We start from the raw sequence: 18056 nt of genomic DNA, 5'->3' as shown, positions 1-18056 counted from the left end.
TAAAAATGAACGCGGAGGAAATGTCATTAACCTTTTGAAACCGAAGCTCGTCTTAATTACGTTCATATACACAGTTCGTACATCAAAGTAGACAACCCATAACTATTAATTGGTTAAAAATAATAATTATTTACTCTGTGAATAATATAAAAGCGACAGATATACCTTGTGTGCAAAACACACAAATTGTTAAAGCTGGTGGTACATGATTCAAATGCAAAGTGAATAAATCGAGAAGGAAATGCAATGAGATGTAGATGCACGGTTTTTATTCGAGCGGAAACTTCAACGCACGATAAAACCACTACTACTTACTAATCTCACAGAATATCTGTAAGAATATTTTGACCGAATTACAGGAATGTGGAGGAAAATGCTTTTCGGATTTGTACTCTTAACTGTGATTAAATCAAGGAGTATGAGATGAAACACATCAACAGAAAGACAACCTCAGACCTAGTGGTAGATGGGGGGGATAAAAAAATCTTAAAAGAAATAGGGTGTGGGCTAGATTCAACTGGCTCATGACAGCGGGCTCTTATAAACACGAAATGACTGTCGCCCTGATGATGGTAGCAGCAAGCACTTACGAAAAGCCAGTCAATTTCTATCAGTTCAAACGAAGCAGCATCTTAGAAGAACCTGAAATCTCAACACGGTAATGAACCTCAGGGGTATATAAAATGTCGAAATTTGACTAGCTGAACGACAAACAGCTTCTCAGAAGGACTGTGCCCCACCACGTTAAGTTCTTTACAGCAACAAGGAGCTTACTTCTAGACTGTTCGTAGGCACTTTTGGGCCATGCTGTGTCTCTGTGCCTGCAGACAGGAGAGCAATCTTAGACAAGTACTTTAACGAGTGTCTCTCATTGTTCGCCTAGAATATGGCGACAGTCATCGGGGACCTTTCTCCGCTTGACGACGACAAACGTTTTATGCCACTAAAATCATTAATCATCTCAGTTTCACTTCACAAGAAGAATTACATAAACCACGGCTACTAGAAGTTCTCCTTCTCAAAGTACGTTGAACTTAAAGTCCGTACAGTACGGAAATCTTACCAGCACGCAAGCCTACAGCACGAGAAAGAAATCCAGACGTTCTGGGAATCACAAATAAATGTTTATTCTTCAACCCTTGAAGGCCCCGTGGTAACTGTATGTGTCACATGCTTTAACATTCAGTAAACCTTTGTATGTTTAGCATGAATCACGGAAAAATCAACTATTATCTCCTTTAACAGCATTTACCAACTGGTCTTTGTATTGGCGAAATGTGGTGTTTACTTTGCGGTACGGACCGAAATTTAAAGTAATATTTAGACGTGCTAAGGGTTTCAGGTGGTTGGGGAGACAATAATTATTGGTACGTATGAAGAGTCCCAGCTAATTAACTCCTCCCCTCATACAAAATAAAATAAAATAAAAGTCTGCTGGCGAAAATGTATTCCTTCGCAGGTAATTTTATAATCCACTATTCACCAGGAGTTTGGGTGATCAAATTGTGGATGAAAACGGACAGGGCATGAGAAACGTATACAAAATTTTAGTCGGAAAGCCTGGAAGACCCTTACATAGGTGGGAGGATAATATTAAAATTAATGCTAAATAAATATTGTATGAGCATGTGGACTACGTTAAATTGGCCCAGGTAACGGTTCAGTGGTGGTCTCTGGTGAACACTTTTACAATTTCTTGATTATTTTCTTAAAAAACGTTTTCACAAGAGTTATTTGCCACTTTGATATCTGGTAGCGATGTCAATACAGAGCAATGCTGACAACTCCATATTTTTGTCGCTAAATATACTGGTTCCATACCAGAACAAATGGCTTTGAGATTTATCTTTACGGCATTTCTCAACATACTCAGACAGTTGGGAGTTTATGCAACACAGAACTTCTTTATTCAAATCGAAAAACTGCTCACCGCCTATAACGATAAACACAGAAGAAATCAAGGTTTTTTAAGATGTCTTAAAATGTTAACATAACAAACATGTTACATGAATAAATATCTGGTGTTTACCATCGGGGAGTTCAGCCCTCTTACGGAAAATCAGCTAGGAATTTACACATAAGCCGCGTAAGTGAAGTGGAGAAATGGCTGTGCGGACAAAGCCAGAAGAGATTGGGCGGACGAACACAAAGGATAAGGCACGAACGAACACACGACGACAAGAGAACGCTTAGTAAACCCTCGTGTGTTGTGCCGAAGAAAACAGAAGGAAATCCGTCAATGAAGGCTGACTGACTTGCTGGCAGAATATAACGTAAGGTCCTAGCTCTTTCTTGTGGACGCACGGTGTGCCATTTTGTTGTCCCCAATTATTCGCAGCTCGAGTTCAATGCCTAATTCGGCTTTGGCGGATGAACCACGTCGTATGTTGAAAAAAAATTTCGAAGTTTCTGCTAACACATTTCTATTTTCATATATTCACCCTGAAGATGACCACTGCAATACTTGCCGAAACGTTGAAAAACCTTCGTCAGCCGACGCTGCACGTCTCATAAACGAGTTTTACCTTCGCATGATCGGCCGAGATCAGCAATTATCAATTCAAACGCGTATCAAGTGTTGAAGGGATGTTGATACGAAAGCTCCTGACAAAAATACTTCTCCGAGCACGACGTGGGTAAAGACACAAACTGATTATCATCCTGCCTTGAGGTGGTTTCAACTTCAAACTTACGAAAAGTTGAATGATTGGGAAAGACGATCATGAATGGTGAATAGATCTGAATTTTGAAGGCAGTCGAAGTAGTGGTTAAATTGCCTTCCAAACATTCACCAGGAGGCTAAAAAAAAAAAAAAAAACTTTCAGTGAATGTAGGTAGTATCCCTCTCAGGGTTCCAATCACGTACCTTTCTAAAAGTACACAGCGCTGTCCCCACTCAACCCTTCTTGGCCCCTGAGCCAAATGCACGACCTCCTCAATACGTGTTTTCGTAATTTGTGCAAATAAAATTCATCGTCGCAATGGTGATTACTTCATGATACAAAAGACTTGGAGAAGCGTGGGCCATCAAATCATCAGGATCAGTATATTGTAAAATCATCTGCAGCGTATGATAACCCGCTCGTGTTGGACGCGAAGCTACAAAAGCTGTTTCGGGCCTAGTGCCAGCAAACGTACTTGCACATTACTGTCGCTCGGTCGTCGACTGCGACCTCTCGAAAATGTGGGTCGAATAGTCCAAGGTTTAAAAACCCTTTGCACCGAAGACAGACGAAGTTCGAAAAGGATGAAATAAAACAAAGAAGAATCAGTGATTTGGACTGTCATGGCGCAAAGAGTTTCTTGAACAACAGATAATAACTGTTATCGAATTTTATCATCACTGACAACGCTGAAAACTGCTATTACAACCGATTTAAGCCCAAAACACTTCTCTAGAACCTATTTATCTAATATCCACTCTTTTAAAAATCGTAATTAATGTTTTCTTCTTGTGATAGTCACACTGACAAGACTATCATGTCGCGTCTACACCGGGGAAACACAGTTAACGCGCGCAGACCTTAGACGAAGAACCTCTTAACTCCATGGCATCTGCAGAAAAATTGAGGACGGGAAAACTACAATAAAATTTACTTCAGGACGAATGTATTCTGGGATATTGCTACCTGCAGCATGGTAGAAACTGACAGACGTTTCAGAGGTGCTTGCTGCTTTCGCCTTAATTTTGGACGCAGTTATCACCTCCGAAACATCGGTAGATTTCTACCAAACTACACGGCGCTACGACGCAGGCGACAGCCATTTCATACCCCGCCAGAACCCAAAATTTCACCTGAATCGACTGTCGTCAATTTTGAAATGTTTTTTGTGGCACGAATCAATGGCGCGGGATTTTTTTGTCTGTTGGCACGCCTGGTCCGGAAGTGGGTCCAGTGAATGAGCGAGCGATCGATGATGCTGTGGGCGAGCCTGTGTTTGTACACTGGCTCCACAGGTAAACACACTGTATTCTGAATGAGCTGACCCGAGAGAGAAAACACATGGCGTGCCCAGACTTCTGAATACGACCCACGCACGCGCGGTTGCCATATTACATTTTTTTTTATAATTTACTTAAAGGGCGTTATGTAGTAATGACAATAGTGCGACTACAAATAAGCGTAAATTATAATCTGTTTAGTTTTCCCGCGAAAGCCGCTTGCTGATAGGTTGATCGCTATATTACACGAGAAACAAGTTACATATGGTGAGATATGACGTCATCGGTGGGTATCGATAATTGCTAAATCTCTCGATCTCGAAGAAACCTAATAATACTGGCTTCGATATCTCTGTTTTAAAGTTTTCGAAGGTAATTATTTTTTTTAATGTTGCTGCTCCGTGGATTAAAACGCTGGCATAAATTTTAGTTCAAAAATCGGAGATTTGGGGGGAAAGAACAAACCAATCAGACAAGCGAGAACAATTTGCGTGGTAACAAAAATAAACATTTGTACCAAGCAGAGACAAAAATAAGGTTAAAGAAACAGATGAATAAATGGATAAACCTACAAATAAAGATACGTGACACTGTGCAGTCTCATATGTGGAAACCAATGTTTCTGAAGAACCTACTGCCTCCATTTCGAACGTGTGGGTTACCACGTACAAGACTACACAGCGTCATAAGATCATAAATCACAGACAATCGCGTACATACACAAACGATAGGCGGACAGGCATTTGTCGATTTCACGAACACAAGGATGAGCCATAAATTATAATTATCTACAATAAATTACACCGAATAAAACATGAAACCGCAGGATAGTTGCAGTGATGATAATGTGTATGTAATTTATCATGGAAGTTTTTGAGATTATGGATTGTCTAACACGTCGGACATTATTTCAGTAGTAGGCAGATCATTTGTCTAAAACAAGACCGGAAGAGGATAGAAGTTTCTGGCCTCTAGCCAGAAACTAAAATTGGCAACCACTGACGTCACATCCACATTTCTGGAATGTTGATAAAGCAGGAGGCTAGAATTGCAAAAAAACACTAGCGGAGGCTGAAAGAACAAACAAAGCCAACAATGATAATGCGTGATATGATTTAGGGACGTATTTTTAAACACTCTGTAGCTTACGTCGGAAATAAAATAGAAACATCGAAAAGACTAGCAAACGTATTTGCTCTTTCTGATTTTTCTCCGACTTAAATGTTGGGAAACTTAAATAAAAGTTGCCCAGACTAGGAAGACATACACGTTTCCAGGAAGCTGGATTTGCAGGATTCGTCTTAGATGTGTAACAAATTTCAGACTTCAGTATATCTGGAACGACTTTCAAAAGCGAGCGGGTGTTGCGGTCGGATAGATAAAAACCTGGTAGCGTGACCAACACCTTCCACTGCGTGGATCTGTTTTTTCGTAACAGCCACTGTGAATCGTGTTTGCCTCAAATGACAGGGGCACTTAAATGGTCGCGGACCTGGGGGTAAAGTGTTGACGTATTAACCTCACTGTGGCTATCATTCGTCATGGAAAAGCGTGTCTTCAACTCAATTACTTACCCACAAAGTGTTTTAGTGTTTTTTATTACGCGGTACCATATTGGCTTTTCTCCAGTCCAGAAGACGAAGACGTTGAACGGATTGAACAGAAATGCGGGAGAAATACGGGAAGAAGATAAATTACTAGCGAGCCCAACATTCAACTGCCTGTACGCGGTATTAAAATAAGGCTGACGACGTCATAATCACTAGCATTAAACACATGGAATAAATGTGATGCAGAATAGTTTTCTTTATAGAAATAATCTATCAGAAATCTCCTGTATTATCAGGGGTCCACAATATCTTACCATGTTCCGTGGTGTTTCCTGCTTCCTTCATAATCGCCCTGATGATGGAGGCAGCAAGGGCATCCGAAACGTCGATAAATTTCTACCGGCCTACACAGCGCAAAAGCCCATAAGACTGCCATATAATAATGATAATAATCGTTAAATATAAAAAGTTATGCTTAATGCATGGTTTGTGTTGTACCTGTGATAAAATCTCTGATTTCCCCCCTCCCCCCACAACAAGCACGGAGGGTTGCATCAAGAAATTCATCACAGCAACCGTCAGCGTCTCCAGTCACTGAACGGTGGACCTACGTGCCTTATGCTGTCGCAGAACTTCTAGTTCCATTCAAAACTCCACCAGGTTAGCATGAAGCAGGCACTTTGATGGGCGAGGGGAAATGGGGGAAGGGGGAGGAGGAAAAGAATGCGGTTCGCCTCGAGATGAGTGGAATATGCTCGTTCCCTCTCCATGACACTCCAGCCAGCCCTCGGCCGTCACTCTGTACCCCCATTCATACGTGACTTTTACCCTGCCCAGCGTTGCCATCACCAGTCGCTTGTTACTAGTAAACGGACGGACGCATGAATGAATGAATGAATGGCGCAACAGATACATCGTTAAACACTTAAATTTCCGTATCTCAGCTGCGTGCCTTTTTTTAAACTCATTTGTGATTTATTCAACGGCGTTGAGAGTAGCAAAGCCGATACGACGTCAAATTTATACGATCATCTGTAAAATAATGACCCAAGTTCAAATCTCGGCCCAGAGATCAGCTGTTTTACCCAGGACTTTTCGTATTTTTTTCCGCAGTACCTCCAGGTAAAAGTTGCGATAATACATTCCAGTAGGCCACGACAATTTCCGCGATTATGAAGTATTCAGAACGCTGTGAAGAATTCGGGGTGTGCCATGAAAACCGATAATCACTTTTTACATAATTCTTTTAATAGGCCAAACAAAAGGGACGAAAAGGCTGCTGTGAACACGGTAATAAAGCTTTAAATAAAGAAAACAAAAAAAAATCTGGGGGTATTTTTTGACCATGTGAGCGAATGTTCACGTCTCAAGTCGGACTCTGCCCCAGACAAAATCCATGCTGCTCATTTAAGAGTATGAGCTTTATTGTAAGATTACAGGTTCTCACAGGGATAAATACAAATATGGCCGTCCTCCAGGTCAGTGGTATTCAACCTGGGGTAAGCGAAGACATCTTAGGGTGTACGTGAAATTTAAAAAAAAAAATTTTTTATGATAAACACTGAATAATCAGTAATGTAATTTATTTAATTTATTTCAGATGTATATTATATAATATGTATAACTTGAATTATACACCAACAACTTTGGGGGTACAAAGTTGAAGATAAATTATATCTGGGGGTACGCGAACAAAAAAGGTTGAATACCACTGCTCTAGGTTGTTGCACCACGTAGTCTGGTAGATTAACGACGTTTCACATGTGCTTGATGCCTCCATTATCATGACGATTATGATGGTCCTGATGGAGGCAGTAAGCACCTTCGAAACGTCTGCCAGTTTGTACCAGACACAACAGCGGTAAGTCTGAACTTTCTCTTTGGTGCCGTCGTCAAACCTTTAAGCCACTGTTACACTGAGGCGAGGAATGTTTGATTTGCATTGTTCGTCACTGTACACATACACACAGACTCCTGGAAATGAATTTTATGAATGGACCGCTCCGCGGTGGAAGATGTCCAGGGAGTGACGCACATCAGTTTTAGAAGGTTGTAGTCCTAAGACATAAAACGCTTAAAAAAGGGAGGAGCTGTCTAATAAGAAAGGCGCGGTGGCTTCAGAGCAAATTTGGCCGTGAAATAACGTAGGAGCGTTCGTACACTCGAGACGGACACCTGTGGTAAGTACCGAAATATACGAATGACTAACTGCGAGACAATGTGGATTTTTGGTAATGCCAGAAGACATACTTTTTAGTTATCGAGATGCGGTCTACTTATAAACAAAAGCAAGTTATGTGTTTTCAGCACCAAGGCATCAAGACTTTGGGGGAGTGGAGGTATAATCCCACATACTAGGTACCACGACCCAGCTCAGATCAAAGAACCCGGTACGCCACTGGAAAGGAGGCTGGGTGAGTTCCAGAGCCAGCCTCGAGTCAACAGCGATCTAAACCACAATTTTCCACCCGCAGTTCAAGTTACGAGTTTAACGGAGGTTTATTCAGGTGCTTCTAACTACGTCTCGAGGGCTGCAGGTAGTTCACGTGCCCAAATTTAAATTATGTTGTATTACATCATTGGTTGATGTGGCATTTAAACACAAAGCGATCGACTGAAACGAAAAAACCCCCAATACAATGCAGTAGTGGGTTGCGTTTTTCTGTTGTCAGTCGGACAACAACGCGACGTATTTCCTGCGCCAAAAACCCGTCGTGAGTCATCTGTGAACTACCTACGTGACTCACAATGGACAGGTAGGAGGACAGAACTCGGAAGAGCTCGAAATAACGACCTCTCGCCCTCGCGTCTTGGGACCCACGGCTGGCATGATCTATATATACCAGGCTCCACTGCTTCAGAAGTTAAGGACCGGGGTCATATCGGCAACCTGACGTAATCCTTCTGACTCACACGAAGGGGTGATGCCATCCTTCCATTATGCACGATAAACCCGTCCTCATATAATATATGCGGAACTGTCTCACGTAAGATGACGCTTGTCATGAAAACTGTGACCCGTTCCAGATTATCATGATTCACTTTCCGGATGGAAAAATTCTGCTCGGTGTACAATACGACGTAACCCCCCCCCCCCCAAATACGAAAAAGTCTGCGCTAGATGTTTCAATTTCGCCTCAATTTCAAATTGTACAAAAATTAATCCTTTCAGCTGTCACAAACTTTCCCCATGTCCCGAAATATCAGTCGGTGCATCGTCGTCTTTATATTTCACATTTCGTTGTCAGGATAAGAACTGCTAAATATTTCACTAACATCAGCAAACGATTTCGATGCTAAGTAATGTTCGAGAATTAACGCAAGTTGTGCTCGTGAATACGCCATGTTCGTGTCTGCGCAAATGGCGTGAGCACCGGCCTAGAAAATAGGTTGACCTTGATTCGCGAGTGATGTTGCTTCTCCTTTAATTTTTTCTTCACCAGAGTGTGGAAATCAGCAGACCTGTACGTGCGCGTGAATCCAAAGTAACAAACAAACCCGTGTATTATGTGACAGACGAACTAACTGAACAGTTAAATACGTACCAACCTAATTATCTCACCGACCCACAGACTAAATAACTCGACTTCCCGAATGTATAATTAATTAATTACGCACGTGTGTAAAGTCTCCCCATAAAAAGATTCATGACCTCCAGTCTTCGACGTGAAATTAATTAGATGAAGGCATCAAATTGACCGACGTTTCATACACCGTCACAGCTGCTACTCAACTTAAGAACACAATGTCCAACGCTTCTAGACGTTTTGCTAATCACCTCTTCTTGTGAGTGTAACTTCAGGTTCTCAAGGCGGCCAAGATGTAGGTGGCTGTCTTCTTGGATGTTGCGCAGTGTAATCTGGTAGAATTTCAGAGGTTCTTGCTGCCTCCATCATCAGGACTATAGCCTTAATTATGAAGGCAGCAAGCACCTCTGAAACGTCGGTATATTTGTACATCCCAGAAGACAGCCATGTTCAGGAACAAAGTACTATGTACACACGAAAGAACTTCAGAATACTTAACAACGCCTTTGAAGTCGAGAGAAATCACATCGCGAGTGAATCACGAAAGCATTCATCGTGAATGTACAACGCGTACTTGTACGATCGAGTGCTAAGATAGCTGGAGGCTTCCATCAAGCTTTTGGGATCCATGTCAACAACGTACAAAGAAAATCGGTTGACAAGATGTCGAATGACTCACGGATGATGTCATCCTGTCCAAGCACCTTTCACGGTAAATTAACACGCGTATTACCAATTTCAATTACATTCGCACATGGACTTCAATACGCCTGAAACCAAATCCCCTCCTTCTTAAAAGTCGCGCATCTAGTTTAAAAAAAACTCCTCTATTCACGGGACCCAAGGTTCATTACCGTCTTCGCAAGAAACCGTCACTGGAAACTACCCTGAGCCAGCTGAATTCAATCCACATCCCCATACTCGATAACTAACTAACTAGACGGCTTACCGAACCCGAAGGTTCATCACCGAATTAACAAAAGCCCTCCACCGGACCCTGTCTCTTTCAACTCCTATCTCCGATAGATCCCGCCTGAGATTATCCTCCCATCTACGTCTAGGTCTCCCCAGCGGTCTATTTCCCTCAGGCTTCCCGACCAATACTCGGTGTACACCTCTTGTCCCATTCGATATCCATTTTAATATTATCCTACAATATAAGCCAAGCTGCTTTCCTCATGATGTTGTGTATTTCTCACCCGCCTTGATTTAATTTTCCCTACTGAACACGCACTTATTCCGTGGTTTGTCTTTCGGCCAGACATTGAATGGCGGACCTCAGCGTCTGGACCAATCTGCAGGTGTTCGGATGAAAAACTACACAGCAAGTTACAGATGAAACAGGGAGAGAGAGAGAGAGAGAGAGAGAGAGAGCTGTATAACAAACGACTTGGAAGTTCTGACGCGTGTCCTCAGGCTGGATCTCCAGTCAAGGCCTCCAGAGACTTTTGAGTTGAACCTGCGCCAACATGGCAGAGAAACTGCGTAAATAACATGATGCAGCGGACGGTTTGTATTTAAAATGCAGGCTGAGTCAGCCGCTGATTAATCACCGATCAACTAACCAACAAACAAAACAACCGAATTTTACTGTAGCCAAGTCAAGTTTCATTTGCGTGACGTTCGTGTTCCGGAACGCTCATTCCGACCAGGGGCCACGCCGTCTGACGTGACACAAATGTGGTCGATTTACCTATTTCCGAGGTTACAAAATTCCCGATATCAGTTCATGCATTTTTTCTGGACGGTTGCATCATTAAATGTAATATCAGCTTCATCAGAGGAAGAGTTAACTCAGATGAGCTAGTAACAATGTGAATCTTTTACCATTCCAACAATCTTGACAACTCACGTCGTTTTTGTGTTTTATTAACTGTCAGTTAAACACGTAAAATGGTCGTATTTTTTATCATTAATAAAACGATAGGCAACTACGCGTTTAAGAAAATAGTAACATTGTTAAAAGCATAATAAACATTTAACATTTAAAATAAGTGACAAAATGTTGTTATGACAAGCGTGTCATTGTTTCTAGAGGCTGATTTCGTCTTCAGATGCGATGTTATTAGCTAAATTTCGCATTGTTGAAAACCGTATTAGTGGAAATTATCAACGAAACTAATTGATATAATTATCGATGTAGTTATTGTTAGCTTCAACATCTAAAGTGAAAGCATTTTAAGTAAAGAAGGAATGAAGTTCTTTATAAGTCTTGCTATATCAGGCATTTTTACATGTAAGAAACGTTACTTGAACGTTACAAACGTCTGGACTCCATATGCCATTGTTACAGTTACATACACGTTGAAGTCTGGAGAGTGAACAGCAAATGCTCACTGAGAGAATCCAATTTTTTTTCATTTCGACTCGACCGGAAATGCTGACAACAAGAGGTAGTCGGTCGTTACGCTGTCGAGGGTACTGCTAATTCATAAGACCCCAAACGAGACCTCCCACAAGAATGAGCTAGGTTGGGACCCCGACCAATCTAAGACACTCTCTACTCAACTGTGTTGGTCAGCGTGAATTATTTCACTCGTCAATGGGCCTACGGCTCGGGATGGAGCGAAAAACAATTCACTGCCCTCATGGCCAAGATAATGACAGTGATGTTTCAAATCTGTATTAAAAACAACTGATTAAAATCAAATATAATTACCCTTTAGAGGTCAATGGTTACTATATAATCCATTTACTTCAACAATCAAGAGTGATTCTCACTATAAATAACGATTATTTCCTTAAACAGCGTTAACCAGTTGATCTTTGCAATGGTGAAGAGTTGTATTTTCTTCGCGGTACGGGCCGAGTTTTTTTAAATACTATTCAGACGAACTATGATTCTCAAAATAAACAGCGATCATTTCCTTAAACAGCGTTAACCAGTCGATCTTTGTAATGGTGAAGTGTCGTGTTTTCTTCGCGGTACGGACTGGATTATTAAAAAAAAAAACATTTAGACGAGCTTCGGCTTCAAAGGGAAAATGTAGGCTGATATGTGGCTTCAGAAATAATTTCCACGTTAACTGTGCCTTCAGAGAATGAGTTATTAAAACGGTCTTGTTTATATCAGGGAACATTACTTACACAGTTTTTCATATGAAGTATGCTCTGTCATAATCAGAATATATTAATCCGATTCTTCGGAGCCCTGAGGCAAGTCAAACTTCTTTTCTATTCGGACTAATATTATTAACGTAACACGTTTCCTAGCAACCGTATTTATAAGGACGTCATGTTTCTGGGTGTAGTAGACAGCAGCCCGGAAGGAAATGGGTTCGAAACCCGAGATTTAGTCCTATATGCGACTGTTCTGTCACGTGTATAGCGAGCAGACCTTAGGGCCAATTAAGTTTTCGCTGACTTACCCGTGTGTATTCGCTGGTGGGCCTTCAGGTGAGAGCTTTTCGTATAGACCTTCGTGCAACCTGTAAAAAAAGAACAAGAATGTAAAATGATGTACCTGAAGCAGCAGCACGTGTAAGGACCATTGGCTCACTAAGTTTTCAATAAATCACTGATAAATTGTACTTAACTTAAGTCTCTTTACATAAGGGGCAGAGAATTAATTATCTTTCCTGCGATAATAGATGTGGCTGTAACGGATCACCCACATGAAAGCGAAGTTAAGTGTTCTAGTCTTGTAACATCTGCAAAGCTGATTAAGATTTTTAAAAAAATCCTAAACAGATATGCGTTTAAGTACAGGAAACGAAGGTGAGATTCACTTCAAATGTTCTTACGTTATTCAAATCTACGCGTAATGGACTGTTGGCGCCAGCTCCATAAATGGGAGAGAGAGAGAGGTCTCTGTAAAAAACGTGTTTCGAGTTATAAATGGACTCGTGTTTATTTATTTGCTAGATTAACTGTAAATAAACATAACGACAAACAGAGAGCTACGGAACACTTATCGGGCTTGAAAGATTTCTGTCGCGTTGTGAAAATGTATTCCAGCTGCTACCATCACTGGCAATGGGTCTCATCCATCCCTTGTCCAAGATTAACGTAACGATGAGACCTGAAGATGGAAATGTTATGTACCTCCGAAACACAACCCAGTTTATCACAAACGACATACTGAAGATTTACTTGGAGGTTTTAACGAGAATAAGGTTCAGATACTTCGATCCGAAATAAAAAAGTTAGAAAATGTACGCGCACCGCAAAAATTCCGTTCGCGTTGGTTAAGAAACTGAGTAAGTCCTGGATACGCATCCTAACAATTACTCCATTCACACACAGAAGAAGGCAATGGCAAAACACTTCTGGATCATCTGCCAAGAACGTATATGAACAGGTCCCAGTCGGAGAAAAGGATGGAAGGATCCTGTTCATATGGACCTGTCGTCAGACAGAACACTAAATAATAATAAGATGAGGTGGTCTAGCGGTTAGAACGCTGGCCTTGTAATCCTAGGGTCTCGGGTTCGATTCCCGGCGGTGCCCGAATTTATAACTTGTGTTGGGCGAGGCCGTGGTCTAGGCAACACGGAGTTTTCCTCCGTGGGCTTCCCCGGTTTCTCCGTGGCATCCCAACAATTACTCCATTCACACACAGAAGAAGGCAATGGCAAAACACTTCTGGATCATCTGCCAAGAACGTATATGAACAGGTCCCGGTCCGAGAAAAGAATGGCAGGATCCTGTTCATATGGACCTGTCGTCAGACAGAACACTAAATAAATAAATACCCCGCGATTATGAACTACACACGGAAGTCACAACTCAAAATTGTGATTTTCTAAAAAGGGCTCGAAAAAACTTAACTACATTTCTGTTACGCGTAGGAAGTGGAGTCCTAAATAGGCCACGTGTAACTTAGTGATGGCCAGGGCAGGAGAGTCATCTTATTCCTAACACGTACAACGGATATGGGAAAGTATGTACAATTAATTTTCTTCATTTACACAGCATTGCGGGAAAACAATTATGCGTAGAGACTAAGACCCTACCTCAGGGCTGTCCACGAAACTCTACTACCATCTGCAAGAAACAAGGCGCGTCGTGGGATGTTTGCTTTCACAACGATGCATCAGGCGAGACTTCAGGTTCTGAAGGCGACGCGTATGAAGATGACTTGTGGGATGTCGCGACCGACGTTTCAGACATGCTCACTGCCTCCATTTTCACGCGATCGATCTGATGATGGAGGCAGTACCTCCGAAACTTCGGTCAGTTTCTACGGGACTACACACAGCAACATCCCTGAAGGCAACCATCTTCGCCTCTCACTGACCAATGAACACGCATCGAAGGCGTCAAAGAATATAAGAGATGAGAAGAAAGTTCAGACCTTGAAGAAATGCACATTTAGTTCTCTCCACCAAACATTACTGAAGTCATATAAAACAGCGGATAAGTTTGGCGAGACGTGTAGCACGCATTAGGGTGATGATAAATTCACATAGGTTTCTAAATCAAGCAACCGGTAGGAATGGGTCCATATGGGAGACATAGGCGAAGATGGCAGGATAATATTAAAGTGAAATATGTGTTGTGGACTAGATTCGGACGGCTGAGGATACCGTCCATACGCCAGCTCTTGTGAACACGGGTTTCAGAGATGGGCAATGAATTTCTTGACCAACTTCTTGAGAAGGCCTCTGTTGCATGGGATTAGGTAAATCGGAAGCAACCAAGAGAAAAGCTGTCACTGCAGGGAGTCAGAATCCTCAATGGTGCCCCCTCCCCGTCGACCGTATGCGTATTTCTTGATTACACTACAAACACAGCAGAGTGCTCTGTCAATATGCTTCCTGCGTTGCCTAATTTAATTCTGTCTCAGAACCCACAGCATCCGTAAAAAAACAGGCCATACCAAGGGGTAAACAAAATGTAGCCCGTATGCTAGACAAGGCCCTTTACCTCACTACTGAAGGATCTTGCACATTTTGACATCCCACAAACTGCAAGAAATACAAATTAAACTAAAACAGCCACTGGTTCTGCATTCTGCCCACAGAGTGCAGGCCTGTTCATGAGTGATGCATGATTATGAGAATAAACAGCGATTATTTCTTTGAACAGCGTTAACCAGTTGTTTTTTGTAATGGTGAAGAGGTGTGTTCTCTTCGCGGTACGGACTGGGTCTTTTAAATATTAATCTGACGAATTATAATTCTCACTGTAACGAGCGATTATTTCTTTGAACAGCGTTAACCAGTTGTTTTTGTAATGGTGAAGAGGTGTGTTCTCTTCGCGGTACGGACTGGGTCTTTTAAATATTAATCTGACGAATTATGATTCTCACTGTAACGAGCGATTATTTCTTTGAACAGCGTTAACCAGTTGTTTTTGTAATGGTGAAGAGGTGTGTTCTCTTCGCGGTACGGACTGGGTCTTTTAAATATTAATCTGACGAATTATGATTCTCACTGTAACGAGCGATTATTTCTTAAACAGCGTTAACCAGTTGATCTCTGTAATGGTGAAGTGTCGTGTTTTCTTCGCGGTACGGACTGAATTCTTAAATATTATTTAGACGAGTTTTGGCTTCAAAGGGTCAATCCTTCAGACGCGGCCCAGTTACTGAGAGGTTGAGGAGCCCTGCCTCCTGAGAGATTACAGAAGCAAGATGGTTGACTGGGGTCTAATGTGCGAGGGGGGGGGTGACAGACGGCCATGTCAACATCACGACTCGCGTCAATCTGGAGCTGTGCTGCTGTTTGTTGTTACGAAGAAGGAAACATGTTTCCAGTAGTTAGAGGAACTTTAGAGAACTCACCCAGGAAGTCGCAGTGGTGAATTCTCCTCTTCTCTAGCTCCGGGTTGTTCCTCCTGTTGTACTTGGGGGCGACCGGCGCCGTCGTCACGGTCGGAGACGCTGACGTCGGCACAGGGGGCGGGACAGCGCCGTGATGGTTGGGGGCGGGGTACGGGGGCGGCGGCGTTCTTCTGGGAATATTGTTTCCCGGAGACCCAGGTTCGGAGATCGGAGGTGTCGGGGGCGGGACGTAAACTAGCCTCGACATGGGGAAGGCGGGGGGCGGTAGGTTTCCGTTGTTACTAAACTTGTAGCCGTGTTGCGGCGGGAACTGTTGCTGGGGGCCGTTGCTGCTGAACGGGGAAGCAGGCGCTGTCATGAGGTGCATGGGCTGCAGGGGCGGTTGCTGGGGGGGCGGCGGTAACTTCTCGGTCTTGATGACCGGTGGGTTCATCAGGGGCAGACTTGAGGGGGAACCGCAGGACGCCACCTCGTCGGGCACCTCCAACTTTACGGCGGCCAGCATCTCGGCGTTCTCCGGGTCCAGCTTCTGGATGCTGGACGTGATGTCCTCCCAGAGCGGAGGTTTGAGGAAGACGTCATCTTCCGCGTGTGGGCCCGGCACTGTTCGCATTGACACGTAGCTCATGCTGTTGGCGTGGTGGTGGTGGTGGTGATGGTGATGACGAGCCGGGTGGTGCGGAGCTGCTGGCGCCTCGAAGAAGTCGTCGATCTGCGACGCCGACTCGCGACGCGGTTTGATCTCCAGCTCTGCAGCTTCTGCAGCCGCCGCCGCCTCCTCAAGGCGCTGGAGTCGCTCCAGCTCCTGTTTGCACAGGTAAGCGTCTAATTCGCTCGTCTGCAAGAAAACAGGACTCAGGTCAGCACTGGAAGCAAACCGAGTCATGAAACGAAATGACAGCTCTCACTGGACTTTGGGTCTACTTCACATGTCATCTGTGGAGTGGCAGAAGGAGCAAGTTAGTTTGTGTTCCAGTGCGATCTCCTTTTTGATCCACTGTTAATAATCATTAACATAAAAAGCAAAAAATTAAATTCAGAAGACTTCACACGCTTGTCAGAACCTGATTTTCAGTTCTCCGCCGCCTTCCTTATAAGAGCGATATTGAATTAGATTTGCCTTCTGTTATTCCTCGCTATCGGATGTACCATAATCAAGATAAAAATTCTCCCTGGTGCTTTCTGAGCAACACGTCATGACGAAGTGTGCGGGGAAGTGGAGGTATAGCTCCACTCTATCGTGACTGAGCTACCCGATCGTATCCACGTTCACGAACTTCACGGAACTGGTTCATTTTCTCACCCCCTTTCCTCATCCAGGGTTACAAAATTCATCCCGGTGTAAAAACGCGTGGGTCGTAACGATAACGTACTTTATCTCCATGGCAACCTAAGCTAAACACATATTTTAGGCAAACTAAAACAATCTTTTGTTTTCTTTTCGATTATTATCGCAAGATCGAGGCACGCAGTTCGGTGACCATGCTACGGCTCTACCTTGCAATTTGTTCGGGTTGTGGGAACGCTGACAGTTGCTAGAAGAGTGTCAGGCGTTGGCTAATCCAGCGTTTTCTTCTCTCGAACAAATGCAAACTGTAATATTAAATAAATACCAGTCTCAGCTCAAGGTTGGAACATTCAAAAGCGGGCATCAGCGTCAAAGCTCTGTTAATCAAATGACAACCAAGAGTTACAAACTGTTAAATCAAGAGGTATATATATTCTTAGCACTCGGTTTCAGAGACTTAATTACAAAAATCTTACTACGTTGTTCGCAGAATTTCGGATCGCATATTTTGGTTGAAAATAAAATTACGTCGCCTTATCTTAACGCGTCTGTTAAGATCAAACTGAGGTTACGAAAGAGCGAGTCATCGTTACGGCAGGGGGAACTAACTTTTTGTGTAAGCAACGTCTTGTTAGCGATCTGGGAACTGTTTAAGCAATGCATTTCTTGAAAATACTTATCTTGCTGCTGTAACGCACATCGTTCATGGTTAATGGATTAACCAGTCTCGATTTCGTACGCTGTGACTTCATCAGTTCGTGATCTTCATAAGTAAGTGCATGGAAACGCGGTGCCCAGAATACAGATCTGAGACGCAGGAACACTGAATTAAGTTAAGTGGATTCACAGCTGAAACGAGTCCAACGGAGGCAAATTCGAACGAATCAACACTGAATTAAGTTGTGCAGTCTTTTCATTTCTCTCTTTACAATAAGATCTCTTAAGTTAGCACTCACATCATTTAGTGTCGAGTTATAAAATACATGAGAGATTTTCCTCCATACCCCCACGCCTCCTCACA

The 18056-nt window shown here is 42.9% G+C and overlaps 1 protein-coding gene across 2 annotated transcripts in view; it reads right to left on the bottom strand.

Moving 5' to 3' along the window:
* The window catches only part of LOC110836235 (uncharacterized), a 91981-nt gene that overhangs the window by 19733 nt on the left and 54192 nt on the right, over positions 1–18056 (bottom strand). For both annotated transcript variants that reach the window (XR_015533561.1, XM_022077225.2), the window contains exons 2-3: positions 15748–16585; positions 12389–12448 (exon numbers count right to left, since the gene is read on the bottom strand). Coding sequence is in view for 1 of the 2 variants with exons in the window: in XM_022077225.2 (XP_021932917.1) it covers positions 12389–12448; positions 15748–16585 (898 nt within the window). In the remaining variant the exon portion in view is untranslated. The remainder of the gene's footprint in view (positions 1–12388; positions 12449–15747; positions 16586–18056) is intronic.

Source organism: Zootermopsis nevadensis, unplaced genomic scaffold, assembly GCF_977971745.1.
Source record: "Zootermopsis nevadensis isolate Lab colony 2312 unplaced genomic scaffold, Znev_1.0 Znev_ptg000003l, whole genome shotgun sequence".
NCBI classification, from domain to species: Eukaryota; Metazoa; Arthropoda; class Insecta; order Blattodea; family Termopsidae; genus Zootermopsis; species Zootermopsis nevadensis.
The sequence above is the reverse complement of the archived record's forward strand: the minus strand, read 5'-3'. Positions and strand labels throughout refer to the sequence as shown.